Below are 14,842 nucleotides of genomic sequence, written 5' to 3' on the forward strand. Positions count from 1 at the left end.
GTGTTGTCTTGCACTGTAACTTACTCAGAGAGGAAGAAAATCCTATAATTTATCTTAAGAAAAGTTGTTCTCCTTCTTAATTCAACTGTTTTTTTAACCCAAATAAATTTTAGGATGACTGGAATGCTTGAAGCCCTGGCTTCCAGCCATGCCTTACCTCCACAAAGCTATTATTTTCCATACAAGGATGGCAGAGATGCTCTTAGTTGGTATGTTCCGAGACAAAACAAAACCTAATCAGTCAAAAGATCAAAATTAGGATTTGCAATTGGCAACTCAAAACTGGTCCTTACAGTTCTGGGGAGTGAACTACCAACAAGCTCTAGAGAACTTCCCACGCAACAGGCCATGAAGCAAGACAGGCAGCACATTCGCTTGGAGGCATCAGTTGGGTGGACAGTTTCATTTCTTTGCCAAATGACTAGGTCTGAGGTTTCCTGCACACCTGTAATATTCCTGCCAGTGCTGGAGCTTCAAAGTGGCCTGTCTGACTTCATCCAGCACTCACAGAAAAGGAAAAAATCCAGAACAAATTCAAGTTCTACCAAATCCTATGAAAATCATTCTATTTAAAACAAAGGAGAAACAGACAAACCATAACAATATAAAGAACTTTATTTTTTTAAATTTCTTCTTTTGCCATGTAAAGTTTCATTATTACACTCACAGCTTTGTACCAAAGTGAGAGAGAAAACAATGATCAATCTGTGCACATGTTCTACACAGCTTAAATTACTAAATATTCAATCAAGTTGTTTTATTCCACTTCCATTCTTTCAAAATGTTTAACATTACAGCAAAATGAAATCTGAGAAGCTGGCAGGCACATTTAACAGAATATATGCCTACACAGTTTGCTCCTTGAGGATTAATTATTTTACAAACAGTAGCTGAAACCATTTCCTTATCCTTCCTCACATATTCTGCAACTCTGGACAACTTGGACTGCTTGAATTACAGTACCATACAAACCTGAAAACCAAGATTCACCTGTACCTGTGTTTTAATTCAGCTTAAGGGAAAGTATTTTTCCAACAAAAAACCATTTCCCCTGCCATTTATTGCAAGTTTGCAGTTATCATTTACCTTGATCCAACTGATTGTACTGTTTGATTGTACTGTTTGAAAATATGCATTAAGAACTGCACTACTTCAAACACTCCACACAGCCAAGCTCCTGCTATTTCACAGAAGCCAACTCATGTGCTGGTAATACGTTTAAAGTCTGTAATTCACATGTAACTGACACAACATAAGCAGAAGCCTGGATATTTAATGCATCTTTGTACCAAGAGATACAGAAGTTTTCCCTCCATCCCCTTCCACATACAGAAGTAGCAGCAGCATTAGGCCAGAGTGTTTTGCACTGCCAGATAGCTGTTATTTTTCTCTGAAATTTGAAGAAGAAAGAAGAAACGAATCTAGACCAATCCCAAAAGGCCCCTAAAGGGCTGCCATATGTAATTAGCCATACAGCAAGTCCAGAACTTGTTTTTAAACACTTGACTAATAAAAAAATCCACAGCTAGCCACAAAATAAATCCTCACTCTACTCACTCTTCCACTCACAACTTTTTACTTGCATAAAAAACCAAACCAAAATCAAAAATAAATAAGTCTTGAAAGTGGCTTCAGATGTGCAGTACTGCTTTTCATGCAAATATTACTGTGTTAAATGTCACAAACAGCCCACCTTCCCAAGGTTACTACATTCTTCAACTACAAGTATATCAGGGGTCAAAACCCTAAGTTGCAAGACCAGATAGGATCTTTAATGAATACCAATTCATTAATGAATATCAACAAACAAACATGAGTTTGGCATCTCTCTTCTGCAATTGCCTCCAGAAGAAGTAAATGGCCAGTTGTGAAACCTGCACCAAATTCCAGCTGAACAAACAGGAAACCTCTCCACAGAACTCCAGAGAAGCTGGGGGATTTCCACAGCTGCACAACTTTATAGCAATTCCTTTTAAGATATCCTCATGACAAAACAATACAGCATTTTCCTCTGAACCCCTGAGAATTTTAAAAAACTGTTTCTGATTTATAAAGCAAAATTTTTCACTCATGCAGCTCTACTACTTTCCCACCTCCTTCCCATTTCAGAATTCTTACAATGTATCTGAAATGACCAACAAAGTAGCAAAAGACACCACAGCTAAAGCTGGACTTCAAAAGCCCAGACTTTTCAGGAGGATCATTTTCAAGACAGTTAAGGAAATATCATGGACCACACACACACAAAATAAAAAGGCTGCTTCCACCAACTAGAAAAGATAAACCCAACAAGCAAATGGGAATGCAAATAAAGTGTACTAACTCTGTGTGTTGCAACATCTAGTGAAAAAGATCTTTATATGTTCCTGAAAACAGCTGAAAGAATCACAAGGGAGAAGTAACAAAATCTACTCTCACACACATTTGTCAGAATGCCACTATTGTCCCACAGGCTTGTCCTTCACACACAGCTCCACACCTTCACTTGCAGCACAGTCCATGAAGGACAGCTTAGGACACCCACCCTGTTTATGCCACACTTACATGCTCCCTCATTGTGGTTCAAAAAACTCCCTGAATATCAACAATTTTGGAAATGGTTTAAGTATTATGCAGTCTTCTGCTTTTAGGCAATGAAAAAACCCAAACAAATGCTCTCAGACTTCAGAGCATTACACTGTCCCTCATAAAAAATCTACATCGCTTAAAGACTTCCTCAAACTTGATTCTCTACTGAATTGCTTCATCCACAGCCCACAGAAAGAAAGATTAAAAAAGTCCAACACCAAAACCACAAACACACATCCCCCAAAAATCAAAATAACACCACCCTCAGAACAGCCTGAGATCTGAGCCACACATTGGGGCTTTTTGCTATTCACAAACAGCTTAATAAAAAGTAAACAAACAAAATCAATCACCACAAAAGCACTGGAATCTCAGAGATTCCCATGGCTTTGAAGGAAGATGCTACTGCATCTCGTTCATATTTTACTCCTGTCTCACCAAAAATATTCATCAGTGTCAGAGCAATTCTGCTTGTCTGCTAAGATAATACAAAACCAGTGTGCTCCAGAGAAGGCCGTTGATTTGATGGCAGTGGAACGTCCATGGGATTTTGTGAATGATTCACTTTTCTGGCCTAAAAAGGCTTCTTTACAGTCAAAGAATGAGGCTATAAAACTTATTTGGTCTGTGGTTGACAAGTCTGAAAGTGGTTGTGAAAAAGATACCCACTAGAAGTCCACTCAGTTTTTTTGAAAAGCACTGGATTAGTGTATAAGCAGCTCAGTTCACTGTCTCCACTTTTACTTACAGCTTAGGAAAATCTCAGCTTATTTTTCCTGAGCAGCAAGCTAGGCAAAAGTGAACACAAAGCTCCTTGCTAGATTAGTCTCAGTGTTAAGAGGGTTCTTTGCTAAATTAGTGTCATAAAGGGAGAGAGGATGGCTAGTGCCAGAAGGGCATTTCACTGAACTTCGCAAGGCGAAGGGGACACTTGCAGGGGAACCCTGACAAGCTGAAACAGTCTTCCCTTCTGCACTGGCCTCTCTGTGGTACTTTCTGTGCATTAGGAGAAATAAGACTTTTACATGTGATATGCATTTCATATCCTCAGCTTCTGCTTGAGAAACTTAGACTTTAAAATCCTGCTCCATTCTTTCCAGTTGAGTTTTTGTGAACTTCATATAGCCCAAGCCAATTAAGCCAGTTCACAATAGAAACAAAACACTACCAAAGTGGACACACTCAGACATACAGTGCCTTTGCATTTCTGTTGGTTTGCTATGCCTAGAGAGTATGGGACTGCAAAGCTCAATCACTAAGATTACATAAAATCAGCAATCCAATTATGGTGTTTTATCAAGACAACAGTGGTGGTTACGCTGCTCTAATTAAAAGAAAAACAAATACCACTTACTTCTTTCCCATACATTAAGACCTATACTGAAAAAGACTAAGATTGTAAAGCCTGTGACTAGAGCCACTGTTCTGGCTGTTTTGCTGCTACTGGCATCTCTCTCAAGAAATAATCACTTTCCTCAAAATAAGCAAAATACCTCAAGAGGTATGGTATATCTATCACTGTATATATTATGCCAGTTTTAGCAATTTTTACACAAGGAATAAAAAATAAGTTACAATTAACATTAAAAAATTAGTTTATTCCAGTCCCTGTAAAATAATTTTTCTTTTTATGAAGAAAGTAAAAACGTACACTGGATATTCAGGTTACATTGTAAGAATTTCTGATATTCTGGTTTGCAGAATTTTATTAAAATCAGCTATAAAACTGGGTACAACAAAACCAGACATGTCTTAGACACATAACAGGATTCCAGCTGAGTTTGCAAACAGCAGCACCTATTGTAATCTAAGTTTCCAACACCCCTTTGGGCTTCCCAAAGACTATGCTTCTTAAAAAAACAAATAAAACCACCTGAAAAAAGATGTACAACAAAGAAACAAGGCAAACAAGAGGAAGGAATATTCTTGTCCACCAACGAATTAAAAACTTGTAAGAACTTGGGCTAAGTCTTAATTACCAGCCTTATTTCTGCAGAGTGCAACACAACCTGCAGTCTCCATAGCAATGCATTTCAGCCCCACTCAGTTTTTGCATTCCAAGTGGGAAAAGAAAGAGGAAAGACTGGAGTAAGAGAGTAAGAAACTGATGTTATTTGGAATAATTCTGACATACAAAATTACTTCCCAATGTGGGAGGTGAAAAGCTTCATGAGTCAATCCTGCTGTCATCCTCAGCATGTCTTTCAATGTGTCCTACAGCATCCTAGAAAAGAACCAAAGAAGTAAATTAAAAAAAAAAATCATTATAATCATCACCAAAAAAAAAAAAAAAAAAAAAAACAAAAGCACAAAACCCTGCAAAATATTCTAGGAGTGTCAGTGAAAGTGACATTCTAGATAACATACATTTGCTTAGCTTAAAGCTTCTAAAAAGATATGTATTATCATTGTCAAGCTATTAAATCACACATATAAAGTGTTTCACATACCATAGAATCAAAGGCAAATAAAAACCAGTTTCCTTTTTGATTAGAAGAGCAAATTAATTAAACACATCATATCCAAAGCCAGCACTTAAAGAGAAAAAAAGGATTCTACTGTTCATTAATTCTTGAAGAAACCTCCATCCTTCCCACATGTTGGAAAGCATTCAAAGGAAGGCAGTTTATATTGCCAAGGACTAAAATGTAGATTTTACCCATCAGTCTACAGGTAATGGCCTTCCTTACACCCAACCCCCAATCCTTTCCACATTCCTTCATCCAATTCTTATGCCTTCTTTATTTTTTCCCCTTTCTGGGGTAGCATTTATCCAGAAGTTTATGCACTACTTATTTAAAGATCAGTTTTGCTAACAATCTCATGTGAAAAATAAACAACAATGAAAGAGATAGCAATGGATAAAAATTAAAAGGATAAAAACCTGTTTTCAAGGCAGATGTTTGTTCATCTTACAAAGACATTTTTCCTTCAAAAACTTCCTAATATCTTGAGAATTTCTTTAATATTTTAAGAATTCTACCATTTCCATGTAAGAGTTTAGGATCAAACTGTTTTGAAATTGACCATATGTTAAATAACTATAGCTGCACTGTTCATTTGCCACAGGCTGAACTGAACCCCGTTAGCCTTGGATGACTGTAACCACACGCAGTTAAGCCTGACAAGCCTAGAAAAATTTACCCTTTTTAAGAGAAATAGAATCAAGTCCCACCATTATGGTGATATAAAGTACTTTATATTACCAAATACCATCATGTTATTTCAACCACATACCTGCTTGGAACCTTTCCTGGAAGTAAAGAAAGCATCACAGTTCTTCCAACGACATTTCAGGGTCTGAAAATTTGGATTTGTGTGGTCAGTTAGCAGGTGTTGTTTCAGATGGTCCACAACTCCAAAGATCAGTGAACATCCATGCCACTGGTAGAAAAAAACAACATACCGGAATAAGCCAGGGAAATACAATTTTTGCTAATGCTTTTCTTCCCACAATTTTACAATATTCTTTCAAGACTATAAGCATGCCTGCCAACTCCTGTAAGTTTTTTATCTTGATACATTTCCATTTTCCATGGTCTCTATTCTTTTAATTACAGCTTTACAGAAATTTTTACTGCCTTGAGCCAAGCCCAAACCATCACCAGGAATGGCAGGAGGAAGAGAGGAAATAAGCTTAAGAGATTTAAGCTTACCTGTGACAAAGTCATTTGGAATTTTAATTAAACTAATTTAGCACAGTAAATAAACTTTTCTATGTCACTCAGCCAAAGTTTTTGGTATTAAACAGCTACAAGTCTAAAAACAGCCAGAAAGGATAGTAATTCACACTAACAAATAGCCCCAAAGCACGTATATACACATATATATATATATATATATACACACACACACACACATACACACAGCAAAGACAATAAAAAAATGAAATACCTAAGTGATATATACCTTAAAAGTACATACATATTTTTTAAAAAATTATGAATAATCTAAGGTCAAGCTACGCAAGACTAAGTGACTAGAGACCACCCCAGAAAATTCAAAAATGAATGCTAAAACAATTTGCTAATTACCCAGCATCGATAATTTTGCATCAGATTAAGCCTCACAGCTCTGACACTGCCATCATAGCATCCGGTGTAAATCTGTAAAAGAAACATTTATGGCTAAACAAGCTTGGAATAAAAGAAAAAAAAAGTAAAATTTTGAAGGAGACTTCAGTGTAGGTAAAAACAATGAAATATCAGCATGCAAGGCTTCTATATTTAAAAAATAGGTATAACCAAATTCTTTTAATATTTGCACTCACAGTTCACAAAACCCTACACACATGAATAAGAAATGCTTTCATAACCTCTATTGTTGATAGTGTCGTGTGTACAACAGTTCAGAAAAGTTTAAATTACAGTGTTATCCACTAAAGTTATAAAAATATGTAGGTGCAAATGTCAAATTAAAAGTTTTTCCACACCTAACCAGTTCTATGTATATCAAAAAAGGATGGAGAGGAAGTATGTGAAAGAACATCAGAATTTCAGAAAGACTGATGCAAATCCTTTCACTCATCACTAAACTTCTCATCTGAACCCTTCTTTGATTTGAGAATGCCCACAGCAGACCACTGCTGGGGCACAGTTCAAGCCTCAGGCTGGACTCACATGAGATGTGATGCTCAGGCAGAATGTATTCCAATTAGTAGGAAATCTCTTCCTTTGGATTTAACTTTTCTGTTCCTACAGATCACTACTATATCTTTCATTTTACTGTCTCAAAGAAACTTTGCAAACAGATTTCTAGACATGTAGACAAATAAGTGCTTTTAAAGACTATTTTAGGAAATATTTATCCAGAAGTGCTTCTGAAATTTATCTTGCAGGGCAGATGCATGAAGAAACCTGTACATCTGAATCAACTGCACACCTTTGTTTATGTTCTGTCAAAGGTTGCTAGAGGTTTGGCTATGGGTCAAGTTTTTCTCCAGCATCTGAGAGATTCCTTTGAGTAAAAGTCAGAGGATTGACACTTGAAAAAGCAGAAATATTTTACTATTTCTAGTGTCTTCACTGTAATCATAACAGCAAAAAGAACTATTGTTTTAAGACTGCAGTAAGCTGAACAGTGATTTTTCCTCAGACAATTACATAAGCATAAAGCTGTTATAGCCACTTGATTTTTTTGATTGAGAACAACTTGGAAATGCAGCCAACCAGCAGGCTGATCTCTTTATCTGAAGAAATTAAACTGTCTTGTATGCATCTGTGGCAATTACAACCTTATCTTTAAGAACAGTGAAAAGAAGGGAGTTACCATGCTCTTATGGATGGTCATACACATGATCATATCTGTGTGGCCTCCATAGACTTGCAAGCGGTCGTGTGACTTGAAAGAAACAAGAACAGACATTTAATAGCATGACATTTTTCAAGAGCCATTTTTCACAGACATGTAAATGATAATACTTCCAAGAGCAGTTTCCTTAGTAGCAACTAAACTGCTATGGTAGATTCCAAACTTTATAGTCACCTTGAAAGCTCACTTTTGCCTACATTGCTTCTGGGAGTCTTTTTGTCCAACTAAGCACTTGTTCTTTCAGCAGACAAAGCTAACATTTTCCCATTTTCTGAGTTGTCATTGTCTGGGAATAACCCAAGTTCTAAAAACCGTTTTAGGTTATGTTCTTTAAAACCCCTGTAATTTGAATGGTGAGACAACTGTATATACTGAGTGACAGGAAAAACAGAGATGGGCTAGAGACCAGAAAGTACAAAGATGACATCTATTTGACATCAAAATCATTAATTAACACATATTAGATAAATGTCATTAGTAACCACCTATTTTCTTACCTGTAGTTCATAAACACGAACAAATTTATCCAGACATGCTGTCACCATGACTTTCCCAAGAATGTTCACAACCGTTACTGCATGGTTATGGCCCTTATAGATCCGTACCAGCTCTCCAGTCTGCATCAAGAAAAAGCAAAGGTAAAGAGGTGTTTGGTTTGATTGTTCTTAAATAAAAGTACAAAATTGTTTTACTAGCTTCAATGCTCACTACTCAAAAATGGAAACACCCTTTATTAGAATTCTATTCCCTGTGAAGGCACTTATAGATTATGATCAAATACTAGTAATCCTTTTGTTTGCCCATCCTAACTCAGAGCCATTCCAGTACAACAAAAATGCAGGGGTCTGTGTAAAGTTCTCTTTCTTCTCTTCTTCTGCTTCTCAACATGAGCTACCGGTGTGCCCAGGTGGCCAAAAAGCCAACGGTATCCTGGCCAGTACCAAGAATAGCGTGGCCAGCAGGACCAGGGAAGCGATTCTTCCCCTGTACTCAGCACTGGCAAGGTCATGTCTTGAGCATGGGGTGCAGTTTTGGACCCCTCAGTTCAGGAAGGACATTGATGTGCTGGAGTAAGTCCAAAGAAGGGAAAGAGGCTGGTGAAGGGTCCTGGAGCAGAAGTATAATGAGGAAGCAGCTGAAGGAGCTGGGGTTGTTTAACCTGGAGAGGAGGAGGCTCAGGGGGACCTTATCACTCTCTACAACTCCCTGAAAGGAGAATGTGGCCAGAGAGGGGTCAGCTCCTTCTCCCATGCAACCAGCAACAGGACAAGAGGAAATGGCCTCAAGCTGCTCCAGGGAGGTTGGACACTAGAAAGAAATTCTTCACAAAAATGTTGATTAAATTTTCGAAAGGGCTGCCCTGGAAGGTGTTGGAATCACTCCCTGGAAGCATTTAGGGAAAGATTGGATGCTGACAATGCTATGGCTGATATGGCGGTGTTTGGTTCTCTATGATCTCAGAGGTCTTTTCCAACCTAATTGATTCTGTTTCCATCATTAGTTACATATTCTCACCCATCCCTATTAGTATTAGCAGTAGTAGCAGTATTTATGCAACCACAAGGATCAGTTAGCAAGTTCAGCTAAACACACAGAAATATACTCTTTTTATGTCAACCAAAATTTCCCTCTGATAAGTTTCTTAATTTAACTTACTGCACAGCGACATGAATGCTTCTGCTAGGACTAAGGGAAGATGGTGTAAAAGAGGGAGAGACAAAGCATTCATGATGCTTTTGAATAGACTAGCTTGGAACACCGTGTTCCTCAAGTTCTTCCACTTATAAAGAAACTTTTTCCCCACCAGACTATCTCACATGGCTTTTCTTTGAACTCTTTCCATATTATCAGCATGCTTGCAAAAGCAAGACGGCCAGATAAAAAGGCATTGCATATCATGTGACAAGAATCAGCAGGTTTATGTAGCCTCTTCATGCCTCCAGAGATACCTATAGTGCTTAGTCATAGTCACAAAATCAAGAGACTTCCTTTGCTGGAAGCAATCAGCCCCACCAGTCAGTCAAATATGCTGGAAATACAGCACAGGAATTCAGTGCCTTAGTAGCAAAAGTCATTCCATCATTCTATATGAGACTTACATGAATGTTGTGGGCATGGACAGACTGATCGCTGGAGCCACTGAACACCAGATCATTCACAACCTTACCGAAAAAAAAAAAAAAAAAAAAAAGAAAGTTTTATATTTTGTAACAGCTATGGAAATGAGCAAGCAAAATATTAGGACACTGTTCAGTTTAAAGTTATACTGTAATATGCCCTAAATTTCAGAGCCTTAAAATCAATCAAGAGTATGAAGAAAAAAGCAAGCACATGCACAGTAAAGCCCAATGTTTCTTGGAAATTTTGGACATGCTGCATACTTATATGCTGCTCATGTAAGAAAAATGCTCCTAACCCCTAACAACTGACAAGACAAGAGGAAACAGCCTCAACTTGCACCAGGGGAAGTTCAGAATGGGTATTAGGAAAAATTTCTTCACTGAAAGGATGATCAGGCATTGGAACAGGCTGCCCAAGGAGGTGACAGAATCACAATTCATGAAGTGTTCAAAACACAAACATGGATGCGGCAGCTGGGGACATGAGATATGGCAGGCAAACAGAGATGATTTCCCTACCAAATTGCTCAGTTTTTACAATTTAAAATAGAGAAATCCTCCATTTCCTATCACAATCTCAGAATGCTCATTATTTTAAGCATTCTTTGTCCAAAATGTATTTTCAGAGACACTTGCCTTCATGCAGAGAATAGTCTTGCTGTGACCTTCCAGGGTTCTGAGAAGCAGCCCGTTCCGCGCGTCTCGCACGCTGATGGTGCAGTCATAGGAGCCCACTACCAACAACTTGCGTGCTCCTTCCTGAGCTGTGGCTAAACAGCTCACTGCTCTAGGGCCATGGCATTCAAAGGTATCAACCTGTTTATTATTCTGGTGGGGGAAGAAAGAAAGGGAAAGAATTAAAATTTTGTTATGACACTGACTAGATCATTGAGTCCTTTTTGTGTTGCGCTTGTTATGGCATCTGATTTCAGTTTGGTAACACACAAAATAGCAGTGGTAAGAATTGCATCTTAAAAATTAAGTTTCCAAATCAAAGAAAAAGCTCCTTATGTTATATAGACCAGAAGGAACCTTAAGGAAAAGTGCAACAATACAGCACCGAAAAGAAAGGTAAATAAAGAGACAGGCAGATAGGACAGCTTCATGCATGGCCAAAATAAACAACCAAAAGGGGCCAACAGTGACCATTTATACCTAAATGTGTTCATTACAAATACATTTACTACTGTAGATAAAGAATGGAAAGAAACACAGAGGAAAGAAACAGCATCACAACAGGCATTCAGGTGCCAATATTTAAACAAACTTACCTTTATGCTGAAAGTAACCACAGTGCCATTTGCAAGACCTGCATAAAGGATCCGCCATCTACTGTGTAAACAGAGCACTCGATCTTCCAATTTAAACTGTTCCATGCACTCTTTGGTCTAGCAATGGAAAGAAGTACTTAAAGATTTTCATTAACTGAAAACAATTCAAGAAAAAAAAATCCTGAAATGAATGATGATTTTTATTTTTTAAACCAACAGAACTGGAGAAAAACATCTGAGAGTCTGGTGTCTCATGGCAGTTTGAGCCTCACCTTAATCAGGACCATCTGTAAGGCTTGACTGTAGTTCAGCAACCAGTTATAACCCTAAACATTTTGTTCTAGTCACAACCTTTAATGTGTATAGAAATTTAGACTACTGAGTATATATATATACACACACACACATGAAAACAATCTGTTACATGGTTGACGATTCCCTATTAAGTTCTCTGCAGGGAACTTAAAGGGTTTAAAATCTCTGTCAGTTTGCTTCCTGAAGCAGATACTTGCTTTCTAGTCCTTAAAGTAACAGGTTGGACAAGTATTTTTTCATTTCACCTCAAATATCCAGCTTCAGGAAGCCTCAGTCTGCTCTTTCACATACCCTCAGCATAACAGATATCAGTTCTTTCTATGGGTGCCCTAAAGACACACCAGAGAGCAGCGCCTTCCATAAGCAATGAAGTTAAAAATACAGGAAGAAAAGTAAGATTCATGGCCAAACAGCTATCCTGCACTTTGGTGTTCCCAAAATCTGGGATTATGCCAAACTAACAAACTAGTCAAAAGACTAGACTAGTAAATCAGTTAATGGTTTGCTGTTTTATTTGTGAGTTTATTTTTTCCCTTCTCTACTCTAAAGAGATGTGAACTGGTGTTCGTGTCCAGATCATATGGGTTTAAAAGGCTTTTTAAATTTTTATTTGTAAAGACACACTTGTATAAAATGCAGCATATGTAAATAAATGAACACAGAGTTTGAATACCTTGATATTGTAACAGTTGATAGTGTGGTCACTTGAGCCAGTGTAGAGGGCAGCATTCTTCCCATTTGTCTGAGTGACCAGTAGGCAGTTCACTTTTGAAGTATGTCCTTCAAAGATGGCCACACACTTCCTGCTCTAAAAAGGAAAGTATAAAGTCTGTCAGCATAAAGACCCATAATACCTCTTGGAACATGCACCTAACAGAACAGGGTAGGACTGTTCAAAAAAATCAGGATACATGTGGCAATCTCCCCTTGTCTCTCTCACAGGGAGAAGGGGTTGGAGTAGTGGAGAAAGGTTTGAAGAAAAGAATAGTATAAAATAAATCAGGGGCTTGAAAAAGCAGCTGCTTCCTTTACTACAAAGTAGTAGGCATTGCAAAAGACAACCTTGTGATTGCAATTATTGTCACACCACTCCCACAACCTTACTTACAACGAGATTGTAGGCACAAACTGTTTTGTCTGCTGAGCAGGTATACAACAAATTCCCAAAAATCTGAATCGCATTCACTGCAGCCACGTGTCCCTCAAAGGCTCCCTCAGTAGGTTCTTCATCCTCACCTGGCTCTGAAGACACTTCTGTAGGACAGAGACATGTACTTTTGACTATGGGAACACAGTCAAGAAAACACTGCTGTGGTGTGTACTGCCAATTGCAGAACTATTTCATGGGTTCAGCACCTTTAAGTCAAATTTCACTGTGGATGCCTGCAGGACTGTGAATGTGACAGAGGGCAATATAAAGTGCTAAAAAGACCTTCCTATGACTAAGTTCAGAACTATCTTTAAAATTAAAAAGAGATTGTGTTACTGTTTGTCCTAGAGATCTACAGAGACTGTGGAACAGTAGTGTTCACGTGGAAGGGAAGGAGGATGAGTAGGAGGCAAGACACAAAGCATTCAATGCAAAATGATGTGAGTATGTGTCACTTCCCACTTTAGTTTTGAGTGCAAGCTTTTATCTTCAGGGCAAAATTCTCTTATGGAAGCAGGCTGATCAAGACTTAACTCAAAGTCCTGCAAGATACTACATACAAAGCATTGGAAGGAAAGCTTAAAAGATATACCTGAGGAGTTCTTTGATCCTCTTAGGAATGATACGGAAGTCTGTGTCTCAGCCACACTGTAAGACAAAAATAAACAGTAGCGAAATTGGACTTTGCATGTTCATTTTCAGACAAAACACTGGGGTAAGTAATACTCCAAAACACAAGACTCTGCACTTAATAGAAAATACACTGTGACAGGTTAGCTCAAAACCAAACAAGGCAGCCCTGTCCTTGTATTAAGTGAAATCAGTAGGTAACAAGACACATTCACTTGTCGACCATAAAAGCCAAGTCCGTTTTTATTTTCTCTTTTATTTCACTCCTGGAGTCACTAATGTAAGACTTTGTGAATGGAAAAAATAAAACTGAAAAAAAAGAAAAAAAGAAAAAAAGATATGCCTCTTATGAATACTATGTAATATTAATAATTTTACTTTACAGAGGTCTACAATAATCTCACCTTTTTTTCCCATCATTCCTATGATTTGTGTCAATCTCACTGGTGGAGCTCACTTCATCATACCCAGAACAAGATGCTTCTAGGACTGCTCGATCCACAGAGTTGCATGAATCCCTCTTTGATGGACTGTCTGGTTTCTCATCTCCTGATGCTGATGAACCAACATCAACCACCTCACACTGAGGTGCTGGAACTTCCACTAATTCCAAAGAAGCATCACTGTCATTCTCATCTTTGTTTCTTGCTGCTTGAGCAGTAACTTCACCCTCCTCTCTTGGAGAAGTAACTTTTTCTCCTTTAGGAACCTTTCCACCCTTGACTTTCCGGACAGGCTTGAAATCAATCATATCCTGCTCTGTATCGCTGTTGTCCGGCACATGGGCCGCCCTCAGAGTTTTCTTCTTCCTTAACTTTCTCCTCCTTCTATTCCCTTTCTCTGCTGGGACTGCAGCCATTGTTAAGTGTTGCTCAGACAGTTCTGCTGACAATTTGGGAGTTTTATCCATTGGCACTTCTAGAAGGACTGAATGCTTTGAAAGAGAAGTGCTACACTGATCCAGTAAAAATCTTTCAGCAGCTGTATCATTTGCTTCTCTCCTGCTGAAAACAGACACTGAATGAGAAGAGTTCTCAGGAAGTTCAGACTGTCCCTTGTCGGCAGCAGGCTCATGGACATCTTGATCAGTGTGTTGGAAACAGGCTGCCAGCCCTGCTAGGGATATGGTTGCAGTGATAACCGGATACACTGAAGTTTTCTGGTTGGTCTCTTCTAAAGAAAACAGCCTAGTGTTACATTCAATCTGTACAGCAGTAACTATTTATGCAAAGTATCCCACCCTGTATTTTCTGTTTACATTTAATTGTGCATGTAAAGTACATATTCCTACATGTTGAAAACTATGTGCACATGTAGATCTGCTATTCAGTCAGCTATTCACAGCCTTTAAAAAACATAACTGGGGAATAAAATGTTCATCCATGTACACAGAAATAAAGGAATGGGGCAATCATTCAAGCTGCTGGCTAGCTATTTGCTATATGCTTCTAAAGTTCTGACAATCTTTGGTGAATCCT

General features: G+C 38.2%; 1 protein-coding gene across 4 annotated transcripts in view; it reads right to left on the reverse strand.

Moving 5' to 3' along the window:
* Positions 1-597: 597 nt before the first annotated feature.
* The window catches only part of ZNF106 (zinc finger protein 106), a 40,970-nt gene continuing 26,725 nt past the window's right edge, over positions 598-14,842 (reverse strand). For 3 of the 4 annotated variants that reach the window (XM_018907622.3, XM_050974993.1, XM_050974995.1), the window contains 12 exons: positions 13,769-14,537; positions 13,327-13,382; positions 12,693-12,838; positions 12,258-12,392; positions 11,270-11,386; positions 10,635-10,826; positions 9,978-10,040; positions 8,376-8,495; positions 7,837-7,908; positions 6,603-6,674; positions 5,806-5,952; positions 598-4,792 (listed from right to left, as the gene is read on the reverse strand). In XM_018907622.3, the coding sequence (XP_018763167.3) occupies positions 4,736-4,792; positions 5,806-5,952; positions 6,603-6,674; positions 7,837-7,908; positions 8,376-8,495; positions 9,978-10,040; positions 10,635-10,826; positions 11,270-11,386; positions 12,258-12,392; positions 12,693-12,838; positions 13,327-13,382; positions 13,769-14,537 (1,946 nt within the window). In that variant the 3' untranslated portion in view covers positions 598-4,735. The remainder of the gene's footprint in view (positions 4,793-5,805; positions 5,953-6,602; positions 6,675-7,836; positions 7,909-8,375; positions 8,496-9,977; positions 10,041-10,634; positions 10,827-11,269; positions 11,387-12,257; positions 12,393-12,692; positions 12,839-13,326; positions 13,383-13,768; positions 14,538-14,842) is intronic. The other variant, XM_050974994.1, reaches the window with a different exon arrangement.

The sequence above is a fragment of the Serinus canaria genome, chromosome 5, assembly GCF_022539315.1.
Source record: "Serinus canaria isolate serCan28SL12 chromosome 5, serCan2020, whole genome shotgun sequence".
In the NCBI taxonomy this organism is placed as follows: Eukaryota; Metazoa; Chordata; class Aves; order Passeriformes; family Fringillidae; genus Serinus; species Serinus canaria.